Genomic DNA, 19,264 nt, shown 5'->3' on the forward strand with positions numbered 1-19,264 from the left:
ACACTGAAATTTCAATTACTGCCCTCTGGAGTAAACAGGTGGTACTTCAAGCTTGCATTTCTCAGGAATCTTCCTTATTACAATCCGGGGGCATTGCGATTAATTGCGTAACATTTTTTAACGAGTTATTTTTAATAAAATTAATTAAACTGAATTAACGCCTCAATTCATTAAATCAACAGCCCTAATATATATTTATATATTATACTGTATGTTTCTACTCAAGGTCTGTAGGTTTTGCACAGCAAGAATATAATTTAGAAGGAACATTGGTTGTGTATGTGTTTCAGTGGTTTGAGTGAGAGGTGGTCATGGATGGAGAGCCACCTGCCAAGCATGCAAGGCCAGAGAAAATGGCCTGTGGAAAAACAAGTGGTAAAAGTCTGAGTCAGTTCCACAGAAAAAAGCAAAGTTAATGAGACATACCACAGAGAAGTTGACAGCAAAGTGCCCAGAACAAAACTCAAGTGTGGAGCTCAGGGGTCTATTACTCACACCTCAAACCAGAACAAACAAATCATGGTCCATATTCCTCAAAAATTGCCAGGCCAATGACCAAATCTTCATCAGAATGCAATAAACTAAATTGCTGACAAAATAAGGTGACATTGCTTTAAGAAAAATAAAAATAATATTTTAACCTATGAGCTCATAGTCTTCACATATACCTGTGGAAAGAAATGTATTCGGTCCCAAATTTCCCAAATTAGCATTTAAAGTAATTTAAAGGATGAAAAGACGTTTAAAACATGAGCATGGAATTTATGTGCCGGTAAATAATTTTCTCTATACAATAACAATTTAGTTGATAAGACTAGCTGATCTTCAGCCTTAACATTTGATTTCTTCATACCAAACTAAACCAAATGCAAGCACAAAGTTTTAAGAAAGTTGTATTCAGCTATGTGCAACTATCCCCAGTGTTTCTAAATTGTCCATTCGACTGTGAAAATATTGCAGCTCATAAATTATGCATTTGTTAGATCATGGTTGTTGTCAGGTGAAGGTTCAGTGAGAGTATTGCTGCTAGTTGTAGTGAGCACATTATACTGAGTTTTGGAATTTCTGAAAAGAGAAAAATAACATACAGCACAAAACATTATCATGCCAAAAACCCAAAGACACAACCAAACAATAACCTCATGGCCACTCTATATACACTCACCTAAAGGATTATTAGGAACACCTGTTCAATTTCTCATTAATGCAATTATCTAATCAACCAATCACATGGCAGTTGCTTCAATGCATTTAGGGGTGTGGTCCTGGTCAAGACAATCTTCTGAACTCCAAACTGAATGTCAGAGTGGGAAAGAAAGGTGATTTAAGCAATTTTGAGCGTGGCATGGTTGTTGGTGCCAGACGGGCCGGTCTGAGTATTTCACAATCTGCTCAGTTACTGGGATTTTCATGCACAACCATTTCTAGGGTTTACAAAGAATGGTGTGAAAAGGGAAAAACATCCAGTATGCGGCAGCCCTGTGGGCGAAAATGCCTTGTTGATGCTAGAAGTCAGAGGAGAATGGGCCGACTGATTCAAGCTGATAGAAGAGCAACTTTGCCTGAAATAACCACTCGTTACAACCGAGGTATGCAGCAAAGCATTTGTGAAGCCACAACATGCACAACCCTGAGGCGGATGGGCTACAACAGCAGAAGACCCCACCGGGTACCACTCATCTCCACTACAAATAGGAAAAAGAGGCTACAATTTGCAAGAGCACACCAAAATTGGACAGTTGAAGACTGGAAAAATGTTGCCTGGTCTGATGAGTCTCGATTTCTGTTGAGACATTCAGATGGTAGAGTCAGAATCTAGCGTAAACAGAATGAGAACATGGATCAATCATGCCTTGTTACCACTGTGCAGGCTGGTGGTGGTGGTGTAATGGTGTGGGGGATGTTTTCTTGGCACACTTTAGGCCCCTTAGTGCCAATTGGGCATCGTTTAAATGCCACGGCCTACCTGAGCATCATTTCTGACCATGTCCATCCCTTTATGGCCACCATGTACCCATCCTCTGATGGCTACTTCCAGCAGGATAATGCACCATGTCACAAAGCTCGAATCATTTCAAATTGGTTTCTTTAACATGACAATGAGTTCACTTTACTAAAATGGCCCCCACAGTCACCAGATCTCAACCCAATAGAGCATCTTTGGGATGTGGTGGAACAGGAGCTTCGTGCCCTGGATGTGCATCCCACAAATCTCCATCAACTGCAAGATACTATACTATCAATATGGGCCAACATTTCTAAAGAATGCTTTCAGAACCTTATTGAATCAAGGCCACATAGAATTAAGGCAGTTCTGAAGGCGAAAGGGGGTCAAACACAGTATTAGTATGGTGTTCCTAATAATCCTTTAGGTGAGTGTATATTCTTTCGAATTTCAACCATGATCTTCAAAGACCTGATAACAATGATCAGAATCTTTACAGAAAATGTTCTAAACCCATAAAACATCTTTCATTCACTGCTAAATATTCAAGATGTTTAAAATATGGCACAATACGGAAGAAAAGTTGGTCGCAACTTCCGTTTCATGCCAATTTTATGTACGATTATTTAAAGTACAACAAGCCAGACGATTTGACATATCATTCATGTCGATAGCACAAACAATATGGGCAGGGTTGGGAGGATTATTTTATATCGTAACATATTCCGTTAGATTACTCGAGGTCAGTAACATAATCGAAATACTTTGAATTACATAAGAACAGATTTGTTTCACTTTTCACTATAAACAAGATAATAACAAGTAAAACCTTTGCCAGTACATTAAGATGAAATACATTTGTATAAAAAATGTCTTATCCTCCATATTAAGGATGTACTGATATGGAATTTCTGGGTTTCTGATACCGATAATTCACAGCTCATTGTGGCCGATACCAATAAATGATATTTAAAAAAAAAAAAAATGTCATTCATTAAAAGCTTCTCATTTGAAAAATATGGTATGTGTCATTAAAAAGCTTGGCTCAGTGGGTCGCTCTGTCACCTCACAGCAAGAAGGTCCCCAGTTCGAGTCCCAGCTCACCCAGGGCCTTTCTGTTTGGAGTTTGCATGTTCTCCCTGTGTTCGCGTGGTTTCCTCCAGGTGCTTGGTTTCCCCCACAGTCCAAAAACCATGCAAATTAAGTGAATTGGAACTTCTAAATTGTCCGTAGGTGATAGTGAGAGTGTCAATGTGTATGTCTGTGTGTGAGCTCTGTGATGAACTGGCCACCTGTCCAGGGTGTTTCCCAGCCTTCGGCTTGAGACAGCAGGCATAGGCTCCAGCAATACATATGACCGTACATAGGACAAGCAGCTTTAGAAGATGGGTGGATGGATTTTAAAGCTTGGAATTTGGACTTGCTGCTTAATGTTTGGTAGATGTAACATGAACCAGAAATGTGCCTATAAAACAAACAAATGCTGATTTGAATGAGATATAAATAACAAAACACTTGCATAAATTGTATGGTGCCCATTTATGAGTGTTTATGGTAATCCAGATTAGATTTACTAACAGAGAGAGAATAATGAGGCAATAAACAGCATGTAATGGATATCATACAACAAAACACACAATACAAACCCTAAACTCTGTATAAATATTGTGTAATATTAAGGATAACAGTCAGACTGCGTGTGCAACGGTGTTTTGTGTGTGGACTGGAAGCGCATTCACTGACGTTTATGGCACTCATCTGTGACATTTCCACTGTATAATTTATGAAACATGTACACAACAATTAGAATGGGAATAGTTACATCATACAGATCGAATTGTCATTAGTCATAATGATAGAAATATCTCAACTCATAAAATGCATTAATAATGCATCGCTTTGTGTTAGTTCTGGTGGACTATGCAATGCGATATCCAGAAGCATTGCCTCTACACAACATCTCAGCACATAGTGTTGCAGAGGCACTCTTCAAAATTATCTCCCGAGAGGGGATTCCTCACTGATCAAGGCACAACATACATGTCACGTACACCAAACGAACTGTACGAGTTATTAGGCATTAAATCAATTCGCACCAGTTTTTATCACCCGCAAACTGACTGGTTGGTTGAACTATTTAATAAGACCCTGAAAAACATGATAAGTAAGTTAGTACATGAAGATTATAAACATTAGGATAAGTGACTCGAACCCCAGTTTACAATACGAGAGGTCCCGCATCCTCCACAGGGTTTTCCCCATTTCCCCGACAGCCCCACGGCATGCTTGACGTCATATGGGAAGCTTGGGAGGAAGGACCTTCGAATAGCAAAAACCAAATTCAATAAGTTCTTGACCTTAGAGCAAAACTTCACACTCCACACTTTGGGGCAGGTAACACAGGAGAACATCAATGTCGACTGTACAACAGGGGCACTCGAATACACAAATTCACACAGGGAGATAAAGTGCTTGCATTGCTGCCTACTTCTAGCTCCAAATTACTCGCCAAGTGACAAGGACCCTTTGAGGAAACACGACGAGTCAGGGATCTCGATTATGAGGTTAGGTGGATGAATAATAATAATAATACATTTTATTTATAGGTGCCTTTCAAGACTCTCAAGGACACCTTACAAGCATAATCAAGTTTAGAATAAGAGAACATAAAAGATAAAAAAAACTAAAATCACATATAAAAATTAGCAGTATCATAGGAATATATACCTTCATAAATAAGAGTTATTTGTAGTAAGCAAATTTAAAAAGGTGGGTTTTGAGGAGGGACCTGAAAGTGGATAGATGATTACAATTAAGGATATCTGGTGGTAAAGAGTTCCAGAGTCGTGGAATAGCACTGCTAAAGGATCTGGACAACATAGAAGTCAGACGATCCAAAGGTATCACAAGAAAGAGAGAGGAACAGTATCTAAGAATGCGGGTAGGAGAATATACATGAAGAAGATCGAGAAGATAGGAAGGTGCTAGTCTATGTCAATAATAGAATCTTGTAATCAATACAAAGTTTAACCGGGAGCCAGTGAAGTTGTTAAAGCATAGGGGTTATATGGACAGAGTTAGAAGTCTGTGAAATAATCCATGCAGTCGGGTTTTATACCAGCTGTAATTTATGCTGAAGTTTTTGTGGTAGACCAAATAGAAGGTAATTACAATAATCCAAGCGGGACGTGACCAGAGCATGTACGAGGGTGGCAGTGCTGTGAATTGAGAGGGAGGGGCGAAGACGATTTATGTTGCGCAAGTGGAAATAAGCAGACCGGGTAATATTATTTACATGTGCTTCAAAAGAAAGAGTGCTATCCAGACTCTTAACTTTCAAACAGGGAAGTACAGTGGAATTGTCAATGTTCAGAGCAAAACTTTTTGATTTGGCAAGCTTAGACTTAGTACCTGCAAGAATTACTTTTTAGTTTGAGAGAGTTATAAGAAAACCATGATTGTATTTCAAGTAAACATTTATGAAGGGTAGACGGTAGGAGAGAAGAATTTAGTTTGGTGGACAGATAGAGATGGGTGTCATCTGCATAGCAGTGAAAGTGGATTCCAAATTTCCTAAAAATATAGCAGAAAGGTAGATATTATATATATATATATATATATATATATATAATAAATAAAAGGGCCCAAGACAGATTCCTGTGGAACCCCAGTAGTAAGTGGTGAACGAAAATGTTTCAATTTAACGAACTGAGTGCAACCAGAGAGATAAGATTTAAACCAAGCAAGTGCCACAAATACCAATGGATGCTAATCTCTCTAAAATGATGTTGTGTGAGATAGTGTCAAAGGCTGCGTAATAGTAATTTTCAAGTATTTGTGGGTCTGAACCAGTTTTCTTCAGTATAGGACTGATCACAGCAGTTTTAAAAGATGATGGGACACACCCAGAAATAAGAGATGAGTGAATCATTTTAGTTATAATGGGGAGCAGGGAAGGTAAACAAGCTTTAACAAAATATGTGGGGAGAGGATCTAGCTGAGAAGTAGATGATTTAGAATTACAAATAATATTGTATATTTCGATATCTGTCAGGATTTCAAAACTCATAAGACTAATTTGGGGAGGTTCATGAAAGATTGGGTAAAATGAACTACAAGCTACATTACACATGTCATTCAATTGCTGGTGAATGCTAGAGATTTTATCCTTAAAGGTTAGAAATGTGTTACAATAAGCTGTAGCATGTGAGCTGGAAGAGTATCAGGGGACCGAAGAAAGCTATTTACAGTAGAGAAGAGATTTCAAGTATTGCCCTCAGTAGACCCAATTAGATTAGAATAATGGTCAGATTTTGCCTTAAGAAGAGATTACTTATATAATAACATATGGTCATCATACATGCATGGATATAAAGACCAATTTTTATATGAAGACCTTCTAAGCGACGACCAAAATCTTTAGTAGACGGGCACATCAAATCTACCACCTCAACCTCCTTAAACCATGGAGGGAGGCAGTGCCTGCAGCATTGGCGATGGTAGTTCCAGATAGGGCAAAGCTCGGTCTGGAGGTAACTCCCAAACCAAATTAATTCACACGGTCCCTTGCGGAGACCACCTCTCACTGTCACAGCTTACAAACATTGCCCGGTTGCAAGCGGAATTTGTGGATGTGTTTTAATCCCTTCCCGGTTGCACAAACCTTATAGAGCACCATATTGAGACCACCCCGGGGGTGGTGGTTCGTAGCCACCCCTATCGTCTTCCTAAACACATTAAATTTTTGTTCAGGAAGATTTAGAGGCAATGCTTGAAATGGCCGTAATATCAAAATCAAATCACTTTAGGTCCAAAGGTCGAATCCAAAATTTGCAATGCAAATGTTTCAAAAGGTGGCAGTGCTGTTGGTCGATCGAGAGAAACTCCCCCCATGCAGCAACAAGGCGAAATTGATAACGGAGAAACTAGTTCAGTTTATTGTTTTGACGCTTAATTGATCATCTCGAGCCTCGATACACTTTGCCCAGTTGTCATTATATAATGGAAAAGGTAATCCCTCATATGCACAATGAAGTTTGAGAAAGACATTTCCTCTCCAAACTATTGGAGAATGTAGGTGCGGTTAGTGTCACAGCAGACATCTGGAGCTCAGACGTAAATTTACATTTATGCATTTGGCAGACGCTTTTATCACTTATTACCGAGGCAATCCCCCCCAGAGCAACCTGGAGTTAAGTGCCTTGCTCAAGGACACAATGATGTTGGCCGTGGGGATCGAACCTGTGACCTTATGATTAACAGTTATGTGGTTTAGCCCACTATGCCACCGCGCAATGGATACACTCTGATTTTACCTTGAAAAAAGCTGTGTTGCATGCCGAGAGTTTCATGGCTCGCACACAGGGGATGCTATTACGGCAGCCATTGAGGAGATGGTGTGTGAATGGAAGATTAATAAAATCAAAGTCCATGTAGTTTCAAGGGACAATGCAAAAAACATGAAGAAGGCCATGGATCAACTTGGCGTGGCGAGTTTATGATGCTTCGCGCACACACTGCAGCTAATTGTACACAAGGGACTGTTGTTGCAGCACAGTCTAAGTGACGCATTCGCCAATTCGAGAAAAATTGTAGGTCACATTAAACACTCACCCCTTGCCTATTCACGGTTAGAAGACATCAAAGTAGAGCTAAATATGCAGCCTAAGCGTCTGCAACAGGACATCCAAACTAGATGGAACAGCACCCAGTACATGATTGAAAGCCTCATTGCGCAAAAACGGACACTATCTGCATATACAGCCACACTGACAGCAAACCAGCGGGGGCTGTTGGAGAAGGCTTCCACGGTTCTGGCCCCTTTTGAGGAGATGACAAGGGAGGTGAGTGCCTCCTCCGCATCTGTAGCTGATGTCATCCCCATTGTGTGTGTCCCCAAAGTAAGGTTTAAACGTTTTTTTAATGTTATGTTATTTATTTGGAATATTATTCATATTTATTTATGTCTTACAGTGCCGTTTTGTTATTACTACTGTGATTTGCACATAGCTGCACTGTAAGGGATATATTTGTATTTATTTGTTTATTTACAATGCTGAATGCTGCTATTTAAATTGTTTTAACTTTAAACCTGTTGGTAACTTTAAGTACTGCAGTACCTGTTTTTTGTGTGTTTTTGTAGTGTTTGAATAAAGGGTGGAAATTAGGAAATAACACTTACTACCAAGGAATATAAATTGTGTTACATAGTGTAATTGATTAGTTTAGTGACCCCTTCTAGAGATGCCACTAGGTGGCAACAAATTAAAGTTTAATGTGCTATGAGCGAGTCATTCAATCAATTGAAATGTTCACGACTGAAATCTGCCAAGAGACTTTATAGTGTTTAAGCATTATACGAACAAAGCAGATCTATAATTTCCATTCAGTTTGTGAATGGCCGAGCATGACTTTACATCCAAAAAGACAACAATAATGGTATAATAATAATAATAATAATAATAATAATAATAATGAGTATCAATAACGTCCTTACCTTCTACATTATTAAAATTTGCATGTCAAATCTACTGACTTCAGTAGAATGTTTAAGCATTATAAAAACAAAGCAGATGTTCTGTATTTTCCTACAGTATTTAAACTGCTGAACATGACTTTTATCAGAAAAGACAACAATAATAGCATAATAACAATAATTTTGAGTTTCAATTATGTCCCTTCGTCATTATAAAGGGCATTTCACATGAGTTGAGTTGAGTCGTGGCGTCAAAGCTCCGCTAAACATCAGTGTCAAGCGGTGCTTTGTCCTCCACATTAGGGTGCCTACACACCGACTAAAGTTTATGCTGCGTCAGAGAATGCATTGATTTCAAAGGAGATGGTATGTCAGAAGGACGAAGAGGGAAATTATGAGACGTTCAACATCTCTTCATAAATTTCAAACATTTTAAAATATTGAATATAGCTTTGTACTCTTAAAGACATAATTTGTGAGGCAAAAAGAATGAGAAAACACTTGGTGTGAAGTTGGAGCCGAGATTGTGCTGACGCATCACTTCATAGATTTCAATTTATTCTGCAACACTGACACAAGTCATGTGATATCCCCTCAACGTGCAGAAACATCAGTCACTTTTACACATTATTGCTCTTCCGCCCTTTTCTCTCCATGATGAACAAGGTAGACTCACATGCCGATGCTGAAGTAAATGAACAACATGCCCCTCTCATTCAGTCGAGTTTGTTTATGAATGAGAATTTTCCCGACTACCGCTTACTTTGCATGTGCCGCTGATGCAAGGCTCACGATTGGTCGTAGCTGTAACAAAACAAGAGATCTGCCTCGGTTGCACCACGATTGCCAAACTCACAATTGGCTGCTGTAATCAATCATGAGAGTTTAAGCACCAACAGTGAAAAAACTATACAAATTTGTGTATTTGACTCCTATTCAGAGTCAGATCGTTTTTTGTCCTTGTAACGGAAACCTTGCTAGCAACACACTCAAATTGGTTATATTAATATTTTCCAGGACAAATCAATATTTTTCCAGGACATTTAGGTAGTTTTCTAATTTTCCATGACTTTTCCATAACTGGTAAACTGCATTGCAAAATTCCATGTTTTCCAGGACACGTGGAAAGCCTGAAAATGTAATTCAAATGGAAATGGAAATCATACAAAGACGGTGAAAAAGGGAGCTTTTACTGGAGACTCAAACTCTTGATTATTATGCTAGAGTGACAACTGAGAGAAAGAGAAAAAATATAGAGAAAGAAACAGAGATGGAGAGGGACAAAGAGAGCTACTCTGAGAGTCAACCAGCACTTCTCTGCCTCATGAATATGGAGACTGCTTGAGTTGCTCTCAGGTTGGAGAGGTGTGATGAATAATGTGTGTGGTTTGGCAGATGGGGGAGAGAGGGATCAGTTGGGATCAAGGGGAAGGTAATGAGAATGAAAGACAGCCATCTCACCCTGATTCCCGGAGCGCTCCTCTTCGCCTCCGCTTTCAGTCGAGTGGCTCGCAATGCTGGCTTGGTTTTCTTGTAATCCTGCTTTCCTGACAGAGAATGGAGCACACAGGTTATTTCTGCCATGACTTATTCAGTTAAATTTGCATTTTGACTTAGCTGAAAGCTTTTTTATTTAGTAATTTAATGATGTTCTAATAAAAGTAATAAAATTTGTTTGCAACTGTCTTGATCAGTGTTCTATTAGGAATCATTAAACTAATGGAATTGCTGAAATATTATTAGTTGGCATTAATGTATTTGCCTGTTTTAACCACTTAATTTTAGTCTGTTAACCTTCCGTAGTACTTTATACAAGATTAATTTGCATTTATTTAATTTATACATGGCATTTTAGTTTTAAGGCTTATCTAAAATATACAAAGATTGATTATCACAAACTTTCAATCCCACTAACACTCACTTGGCACTTTATAAGGAACATTTTGGTCCTAATAATATTCCCTGTGTGGTCTTCTGCTGTTGTAGCCCATCAGCTTCAACCTCTTTATCAACAAGGTGTTTCCAAACTGCTGCTCACTGGATGTTTTTTTTTTTTTTTTTTGGCACCACACTGAGTAGGGACTCAAGAGACTGTGGTGCCTGAAAATCCCAGGAGATCGGCAGTTACAGAAATACTCAAACCAGCCCGTCTGGCACCAACAATCATGCTGTCACATGATTGGCTGATTAGATAATCACATGATTATGTGCACAGTTATTCCTAATAAAGTGAGTGAGTGTATAAAATCTATGTTAAGGATAGCATACTTCTCATACCATTACTGCACTATTCAGTATGTATATTGTGAACAGTATGGTATACACTGATGACCTACTACATTTGCCAAAATGTGCTTGGAATAATTTACTCAACTTGACCTTCCATTTCCAAGTGTGACAAATGATCCAGACATTTTATCAACCACATTTTTTAATAATTCTCAATATTTTACTTTTGATCGATTAACAATCTTTTTTTTTTTTTTTTTTTAAACAAAATTGGATTAAAAATCACAAATAAACATATTCTGCAAAATATTGAAGTCATGTGACAACGTAACATCTTACTGTCTGAAACATTTATAGTTGCATAATGTGTAATGTTTCACGTCCTATTTTTTCAAAATATTAAGTAGTAAACAATATAGTGTATACTGCATTATATGCAGTAACCAGTGTGTTAGTATTCCATTCTGAACACATTAGTATGGTTAGTCTGAACCCTAGTATTTCACCTGAGTGGCTGTTATGAGCGAGCTTGTCTCAAAACACCAAACCCACCGGGCAAACCAGCCACCTGGAGTGCATGTGTGCAAGGTATGTGTGAGGAGCACAGTCTTTCTAATTAAAAACAAACAGACGAAGGATGAAAAGGGGTAAAGAGAGAGTGGATAAAGGAGGGGGCTGTCCTTAGTGGCTACAGCAGACCCGGGTCAGATTCAAGGTCTTTGCAAGAGCTGTTGACACACAGGGGGCATTTCAAGTACAACTCCTGCCTCATTAAGACTTATTTACATGGAGCAGGAGAAATTGTGTCCTTATCCATTTTTACCCGCAGGCTGCAGGACTGAGTACTCTCAGATGCTGAAGCTAGACTCTGACCACTCCCCAGGGACACAAAGGTCTCTCCTGCCTTATGGTGCACCTTCTGTGGGCACGAAGCGGGACAGCAAGAGGCCATTATGAGAGGTAAACATCCTGCTATTCTGTTCAAGTGCCGAATGATGAGAGTTGAAGCTGGGTTGCTACAGACTGTGTTGTTAAATAATGAACACAGTGCTTGTTGGCAGGACTTTTGGAGTTCTCAGTTGGTCTCTGTTTAACAAAGAAGTATTATCAAAAATGGTTCTCAACTGTATGACGTGACCCAAAAATGCCAATAAATATTTCACACAATTAATTTGATAATTTGATGTGTACAACTGGCACTGTCAGTACTTGGATCCGTACATTTTAGCCAAAAGGACTGATTTGTCTCATGGTAAAACGTTTTTGCTTCCAGTACAAGGAGTTCCAGGTTCTAATCCGCACTAATAAAAAAAAAAATATTTAAATAAATGAAGAGTGCATCTGTATGTCAGTGGATGTATATTATCAATGATAACACATCGGTTTCCATTTTGCTTGGCAACTTAACTGGAAAGGAGCACGAGCTGCGTTGCGAGAAGAGCCCATTTTTGAATGCATGAGACATTGCCGCCCTCTTTCACTAAACTCCACTGATAACAACCACAATGAGCACTCATCATAACATAAAAAATAAACTCCAGCACTGGATCGTCACTTATTATAACACACAAAAATGAACTCGAAACTCGTGAGCAAGAACTGGAGATGTTTCTTCTGCATTAGACTCATACCTGATGAAAGGTATTTAAAAAAGTGGTGGGGATAAAACTGCCAAAGGCAAAAATTGGTAGGGACATGTCCCACCCATAAATTATGTTTATGGATAGGGTTGCAGACAGCAAGGGCGGAAAAAAACAAGCTAAATGCAAATGGTAGCTTAGAAAGGTTGCTTAAAGTCCCCTTAACAACAAAAAACATTAACTAGCCAGGGATTTTCAATCTTTTTGATTCAAAGGACCCCCAAATATGACGATCCCCTTGCGAGGGACCCCCCTTCCTAAGATTTAAAGGCAGCTATATATTTTCATATATAAAAACGTATCGGTTACCTAACGTAACCTCGGTTCTCTCTAGATGAGGGAACGAGTATTGCGTAAGCTAGCTTACGCTACAGGAAAGATTCATCTTTTCTGAGATATTGAAGCCAAAAAATTATCCTTAATTTTTGTATCCATTGTCAACGCAGTGCGGCAGCTGCAGACCTTGAGCGGGCTAGCTAGCGAGCTCATAGGTTGCTCTGTGGCAACTGCTGCAGCCTATAGACGAGCTTGGGCTGAACTCGCATCCAATGAGAGGCGTCCGGCGCTCACTGCATCAAAGCCCACCAAAATGGGCGTGACTAGAGTGCATATAAGCGTAGTTCGTAGGCTGGAACCCTGGTTTTCATTGACTGAAGCGAAAAGTCGCCAGTGGCGCTGAAGCACGGCCGGCTACGCAATACTCGTTCCCTCATCTAGAGAGAACCGAGGTTACGTTAGGTAACAGATACGTTCTCTTCACGAGAGGTTCTCTCGTATGCGTAAGCTAGCTTACGCCTACGGGAACCCATTGTCAACGCCGTGCGCGCCAAGCATCCACTGTATGAGCCCCAGGGAATTAAGGGGGACCCGGGAGCCCTTATGAGTGGGGAAATAATATTTGGCCGGCAAGAATGCGGGTCATTGATTGTGTAATACATAAGCACATAGTAGGACGGGAACGACAGAGCGGCGGTGCCGGTCTGTGTGGAATGTGTCCCATCAGTGCAGCTCACCAGGGGAGCTGTAGCGTATTAAACCGCTAGTAGTTTTGCCTGCAGAGCGGGCACTTCCATATTGTAAAATCTGACAAAGGTGGAGGGGAAGTCCATCCCGCTGCCACACATATGTCGTGAATGGAAATTCCGCTGGACCATGCCCACAAGGATGCCATGCCTCTAGTGGAGTGAGCCCTAATGCCCAACGGGCATGGCAGGTCTTTTGACGCCGTATGCAGCAGCAATAGCGTCCACTATCCATCTAGATAGTGTCTGTTTCGAGGCGGCGAGACCTTTGGTGCGCCCTCGAACGAAACGAAAAACTGCTCGAGCGTCTGAAAGCAGCGGAGCGCGCAGTATACAATCTCAGTGCTCTGACCGGGCAAAGGAGATTGGCGTCGCGTCGCTATCCGGTGCTGGCAGCGCCGATAGGGAAATGACCTGTGCTCTGAAAGGAGTACCGATCACCTTGGGAACATAGCCGTGTCTAGGCTTTAAAATGACCTTGGAGTCACTTGGTCCAAACTCAAGACACGCAGCGCTGACAGACAGCGCGTGAAGGTCTCCCACACGTTTGACTGATGACAGGGCAGTCAGAAAAACGGTTTTGAGTGAAAGGTATTTCAAATCCACGGATTGAAGTGGTTCGAAAGGGGGCTTTCATAGTTTCGAGAACTATAGAAAGATCCCAGATAGGAACCGATGGGAGCGCTGGGGTTCATCCTTCTAGCTCCCCTGAGGAAGCGGATGACCAGCTCGCTTTTACCCCATGACTGGCCGTGCAGGGGTTCAGCGAACGCCGCAACGGCCGCCACATACACTTTGAGCGTGGATGGGGATCTGCCCTTATCCAGCAGCTCTTGTAGAAATACGAGCAGCGACTGACACCCCACATGTCCGCGGGTCCAGGTCTCTGTCGGTGCACCATTTTGAGAACACAGACCATTTTGACGCATAGAGTCTTCTCGTGGAAGGGGCTCTAGCGTGTATGATGGTGTTTATTACTCCTTCTGGCAGAGCGACGGGTAGTCGCTGATCACCCACGCATGCAGCCCCAGCCTCTGGGTGGGGATGCCAGATTGTGCCGCGAGCTTGAGAGAGGAGATCTGCTCTCACTGGGATGGGCCACGGCGCTGTCAGTGACAGCTGCGTAAGCTCCGGGAACCATGTCTGATTCTCCCAACGCGGGCTATGAGGAGCACCGAGTGACGCTGCTTCCTGATCCTCTGCATTACCTGTGGCAATAGCGAGACGGGAGGGAAGGCATAAAGCCGGGCGCCTGGGCCAGTCCTGGGCCAGCTGCCCTCGCTGAGAAAAATATTGGGCAGTGAGAGTTCTCTTTGGACGCAAAGAGGTCTATCTCTGCTCTGCCGAATAGGTGCCATAACGCCTGGACTGTTTGAGCTGCAGGGACCATTCCCCTGGGGAATATTGTCTCTGGACTGTCTGTCCGGGCCGCCGCTCAGGTGGCCTGGCACGCGCGTCGCCCTCAGCGAGCGCAGGTGGCACTGGGACCAACTCAGTATGCGCTTTGTCAGATGGAAGAGGTTCCTGGATCTGACACCGCCCTGACGGTTTAGGTAGGATACCACAGATCTGTTGTCCGAACGGACCAGGACGCGGTGACCCTGAATGACCGGAGAAAGCGCACGAGCCGCACTCGACCGCTATCATTTCCAGACAATTTATGTGAAGGAGCTTTTCCTGAACTGACCATAGGCCGAAAACCGAGAGCTCTCGCGAGACCGCTCCCAACCTGTGTTGGACGCTGCCTGTCGAGATGACTTTTCGGCGAGATACAGCTCCCATTGTCACTCCCCGCTGATACCATTCAGCCACTGTCCAGGGCTGCAGAGCTGATATGCAGGTCTGAGTCACCTTGATGGGCTGGCGCCTGTGGCCCAAGCCCAGCGAGACGCCGGTGTTTAGCCAATGCTGAAGTGGGCGATGTGCAGAAAACCCAGCTGAAGTACTGCTGCGGCTGAGGCCATGTAACCTAGCACTCTCTGGAGTTTCTTCAGAGGCGTGAGGCTGTTCATCTGAAAAGATGCGGCTAGTCGCTGAACACGGCGTGCGCCGCTGTGTAGATAAGCGAGCCGCCATTGCCACGGAGTCTAGTTCTATTCCCAGGAAGGAAATGGTCTGACTGGGCTGTAGTGAGCTCTTGGTCCAATTGACTGCAAGACCCAAACTGTTCAGATGGCTGAGGAGAACTGCTCTGTGAGACAGAAGCTCCATATGTGACTGAGCCATAATCAGCCAATCGTCCAAATAGTTCAGAATTCGCAAACCCTGACTCACGAGGGGTGCGAAGCGCGCGATCCATGCACTTTGTGAAAGTACGGGTGCTAAGGACAGGCCGAACGGAAGGACGGTGTATTGATAAACCTGGCCGCCGGCGTAATCTCAAGAATGGCCTGTGACGGGATTTATCTGAATCTGAAAGTATGCATCTTTCAGATCGAGAGAAATAAACCAGTCCCCTGGCACATTGCGCGAGGAGTTTCCTGATTGTAAGCATTTTGAACGGTCTTTTGCAAGCACCTTGTTCAAAACCCTGAGATCTAATATGGGTCTGAGGTCACCGCCTTTCTTGGGAACAAGAAAATAACGGCTGTAAAGCCCCGACTCAGCTCAGAGAGGGTGCCACTTTTTCTATGGCCCTTTTGCACAGAAGGCTTGCTATTTCTGAACGAAGCATGCACGCTGCTTCCGTGTTCACAGTGGTTTCGAGCCAGCTCTGAAGCGAGGGGCGGCGATCGAACTGTAGCAAATAGCCCTGTTGTATTGTGCTTAACACCCACTTGGATATCCCTGGAATAGCATCCCACGCTTTGAAGCGTAACGCTAGAGGGTGAATGGCCAATTCGCTCTGATTGTCGCACACAGAGCTGAACAAAATGTGTGAGCTGCGTTTAGTGTGTTCATGCATGATTGCTCGCAGACAGCATGAACAGGCTGTTTTGTGAGTGACTTCCGATTGGAATGAATGGGGAAAGAGTCACATCTGTTACGCGTGATGCGTCAAGCACGGACTTACACACAGAGGAATGGTTGCTGGCCGTGTAACAGAGCGGGCAGAGAATGGGCGCCACGACGCATTTGTGGGCGTATTTATTGACTCTAGCGCCGAGCGGTTCATAACCGCTTTATGTGAGCGTGCTCTGGTGGGGACACGAGACATGCAGTGCTTGTGTGCAGAAGTGAACACTGGATTGTGGGCACATTTTCTACACATAGGGCTGGTCGTGTGACAGAGCCGGCAGAGAATGGGCGCACAGACGCATTTGTGGGCGCTTTCATTGACTCTGACGCTCGAGCTGTTCGTGAATCGCTTTATGAGAGCTGCGTCTGATAGGGGCACGGGATGTGTTATGCTTGTGTGTAGGGGCTGAACACTGGGTTGTGGGCACTTTTTCTACACATAAGACATGTTTGCTCTTTACAAGATTTATTTGGGTCGCCGTGAAAACGGCGCTTGAGTGCAGGCAAGCCGGCAGTGTCACCGGCTTGTTGGCTGCTAAATTCACCACTGTAGTAGCCTGAGAGAAGGGGACTGACAGGGGCAAAGCTTTGACGGTGGTCCGCCGCGGCGGACTGAGCCGCCGCTTGTTCAACACAGTTAGGAAGACTTCGCTGCTCGGGTTTCAGCGCTACCTTAGATCGAGGCCCGCGGGGCGGCGGTCTCGCGGCGGCTGTCTGAGCGCTGACGAGGGCGGCCGCCCTGTCGACGCTGAGAAGTCTGGAGATTGTTGAACTGGGCGCTGTGAAGAGGCTCGTGCAGGAGGCTGATCACGTGAGCTGCCTGCAGAGGAGCTTAGCGACGCCGCAGGAAGAGGTTCATGGCTTGGGTGGCTTTCTGGACTTCTGAGAAGCGGTCAACAATGCCACTCACCGCGGAGCCGAAGAGACCGGTCGGAGAGAGCGGTGCGTTGAGGAACGTGGAGCTTCTGCTTCTCCCATGTCGGCTAGTGTTAGCCATAAGTGTCTCTCGGTCACAGTCAGCGAGGCCATGCACTTCCCTAGAGCTTGGGCTGCAGCTTTGGTAGCGCAAGGGCGCAGGTCTGTCGCGCCAGAGATCAGTAACAGCCTCTGGGTGCCTGCCTTTCTCATCCCACTCCGAAGAAGGTCTGCTTGTAGGATCTGTAAAACGGCCATTGAGTGCAGAGCAGATGCGCTTGGCCGGGCGGCGGAATAGGCGCGCCAACATAGGCGGAAGTCGCTCTGCAGGCCTTAGACGGGAGCACAGGCTTGGAACGCCATCTCACGGAGGGCGGACAAAGGTGTGCTGCTACCGAAGTCCTCGACCGGGGATGGAGGAGTAGCCTCTTCAGTGGCGCCGCCCACCGACGCCAGAGAGGTGGAGACGTGTGAACGGGTCCTGGCTGAAAAGGAGCGCTCCACCGACTTTGCAAGCTCCGTATGTAATTCCGGCAGGAAGGGAGCGCCCGGCCGCGGGTGTAGAGCGGCGATGGCTTTGAAGAAAGCAGCCGCCGAGTCTGTTGGGTGCCTGCTCAGGGGCGGTGACCACTGAGCCCGAGGCGGTCGACGGCCTGTGTGAGGAGGCGTTAACTCCCCTTCGACCGGGCGCGGTCCTGCTGGATTCCTGGGCCGAGGAGGAGGCTTGGGAGCCTGTCCACTCCTCGCTGTCCGAAGCCATGATGGAACAGCGGCCCTTATCCTCCGCTCGTCATCCAAGATGGCAGCAGTGCGGCCGCCGGGCGGCAACTGCGCTCCCGGGGCGGGAGGGTGAAAGCGATGCTCGAGGGAGAGGCTCGGCGAGGCAGTCGCTTCAACCACAGTTTCCGCAGCCTTTGTGAGCGGGCGCTTCTTCCTGCGCTGCTGAGGGTAGGCGGCGCTGGCGGTTTCTGCTTTGATCGCTCGAAGTCGAGCCCGCAGGGTCGACATCGGTAGCTCCTCGCAGAATCGCGATCCGCCTCAGTGAGGGCGAGCTCTGCGTGCCCCAGTCCCAGGCAGAGAGCGCAGATGATGTGGCGGTCTCCTGTGCTGAGAAGGGCTGACATGAGGCGCAAGTGGAGCGAGGCATCTTGAAAAGACGCCAGTACTTTTTGTGAATAGTTCGTGAGAACTAGCTTGCTGAATAAAAGGATACGCCGTCGGATGGCGTAGCTCGCAGGATGGCTGAAGGTGGCTGAGACGGCCGGCTTCTTCTAGCGCTGTCCACGCTTGCTAGATGCCCCTCGAACGGCGACGCTGGCTTCCAGGTCAGCGATGCGGAGAGCTTCGCTGAAGAGATGAAAATCAGGGTTCCAGCCTACTGAACTACGCTTATATGCACTCTAGTCACGCCCATTTTGGCGGGCTTTGATGCAGTGAGCGCTGGACGCCTCTCATTGGATGCGAGTTCGCCTCAAGCTCGTCTATAGGCTGCAGCAGTTGCCACAGAGCAACCTATGAGCTCGCTAGCTAGCCCGCTCAAGGTCTGCAGCTGCCGCGACTGCGCTGATAATGGATACAAAAATTAAGGATAATTTTTGGCTTCAATATCTCAGAAAAGATGAATCTTTCCCGTAGCGTAAGCTAGCTTACGCATATACTGAGAGAACCTCTCTGTGGCAGGGTGGAGGGCGGGCCGGGTCGTGATCCTGCGCGCCCGGTCCCGTATTAGGCTAATTATCTGTCCCTGAGGTTTAAAGGCCGACAGCAGAGGGCTGTGCAGAGAGAGAGATCGTTAGCGGACATGTCCGCCATGTGTGTTTGTTTATGTGTACTGTTAAGTTTTTCATTAAAATATTATTTATGTTGAAAAGCCGGTTCTCGCCTCCTCCTTGCCCCATCCTTGAGCTGTTTTACACTGGTGCCGAAAGCCCGGAGGGAGGAGGGATACGCCGCAGTAGAGTTCTCGCCACTACCGGCCCACTCTAACGGAGCAGCCGCGCCATCTGCCGGGGACGAGGAGCCCAGCCGCCTGAGCGAGGACGATGGCCGCCGACCGCGAGGGGAGGAGGGGCTCTTAGCC

The 19,264-nt window shown here is 44.7% G+C and overlaps 1 protein-coding gene across 1 annotated transcript in view; it reads right to left on the reverse strand.

Moving 5' to 3' along the window:
* LOC127619523 (triple QxxK/R motif-containing protein) overlaps positions 1 to 19,264 on the reverse strand; it is a 64,041-nt gene that overhangs the window by 25,732 nt on the left and 19,045 nt on the right. Inside the window, exon 3 of the mRNA XM_052092365.1 lies at positions 9,882 to 9,967. Coding sequence (XP_051948325.1) covers positions 9,882 to 9,967 — 86 coding nt within the window. The remainder of the gene's footprint in view (positions 1 to 9,881; positions 9,968 to 19,264) is intronic.

Source organism: Xyrauchen texanus, chromosome 26 (assembly GCF_025860055.1).
Source record: "Xyrauchen texanus isolate HMW12.3.18 chromosome 26, RBS_HiC_50CHRs, whole genome shotgun sequence".
Taxonomy (NCBI): Eukaryota; Metazoa; Chordata; class Actinopteri; order Cypriniformes; family Catostomidae; genus Xyrauchen; species Xyrauchen texanus.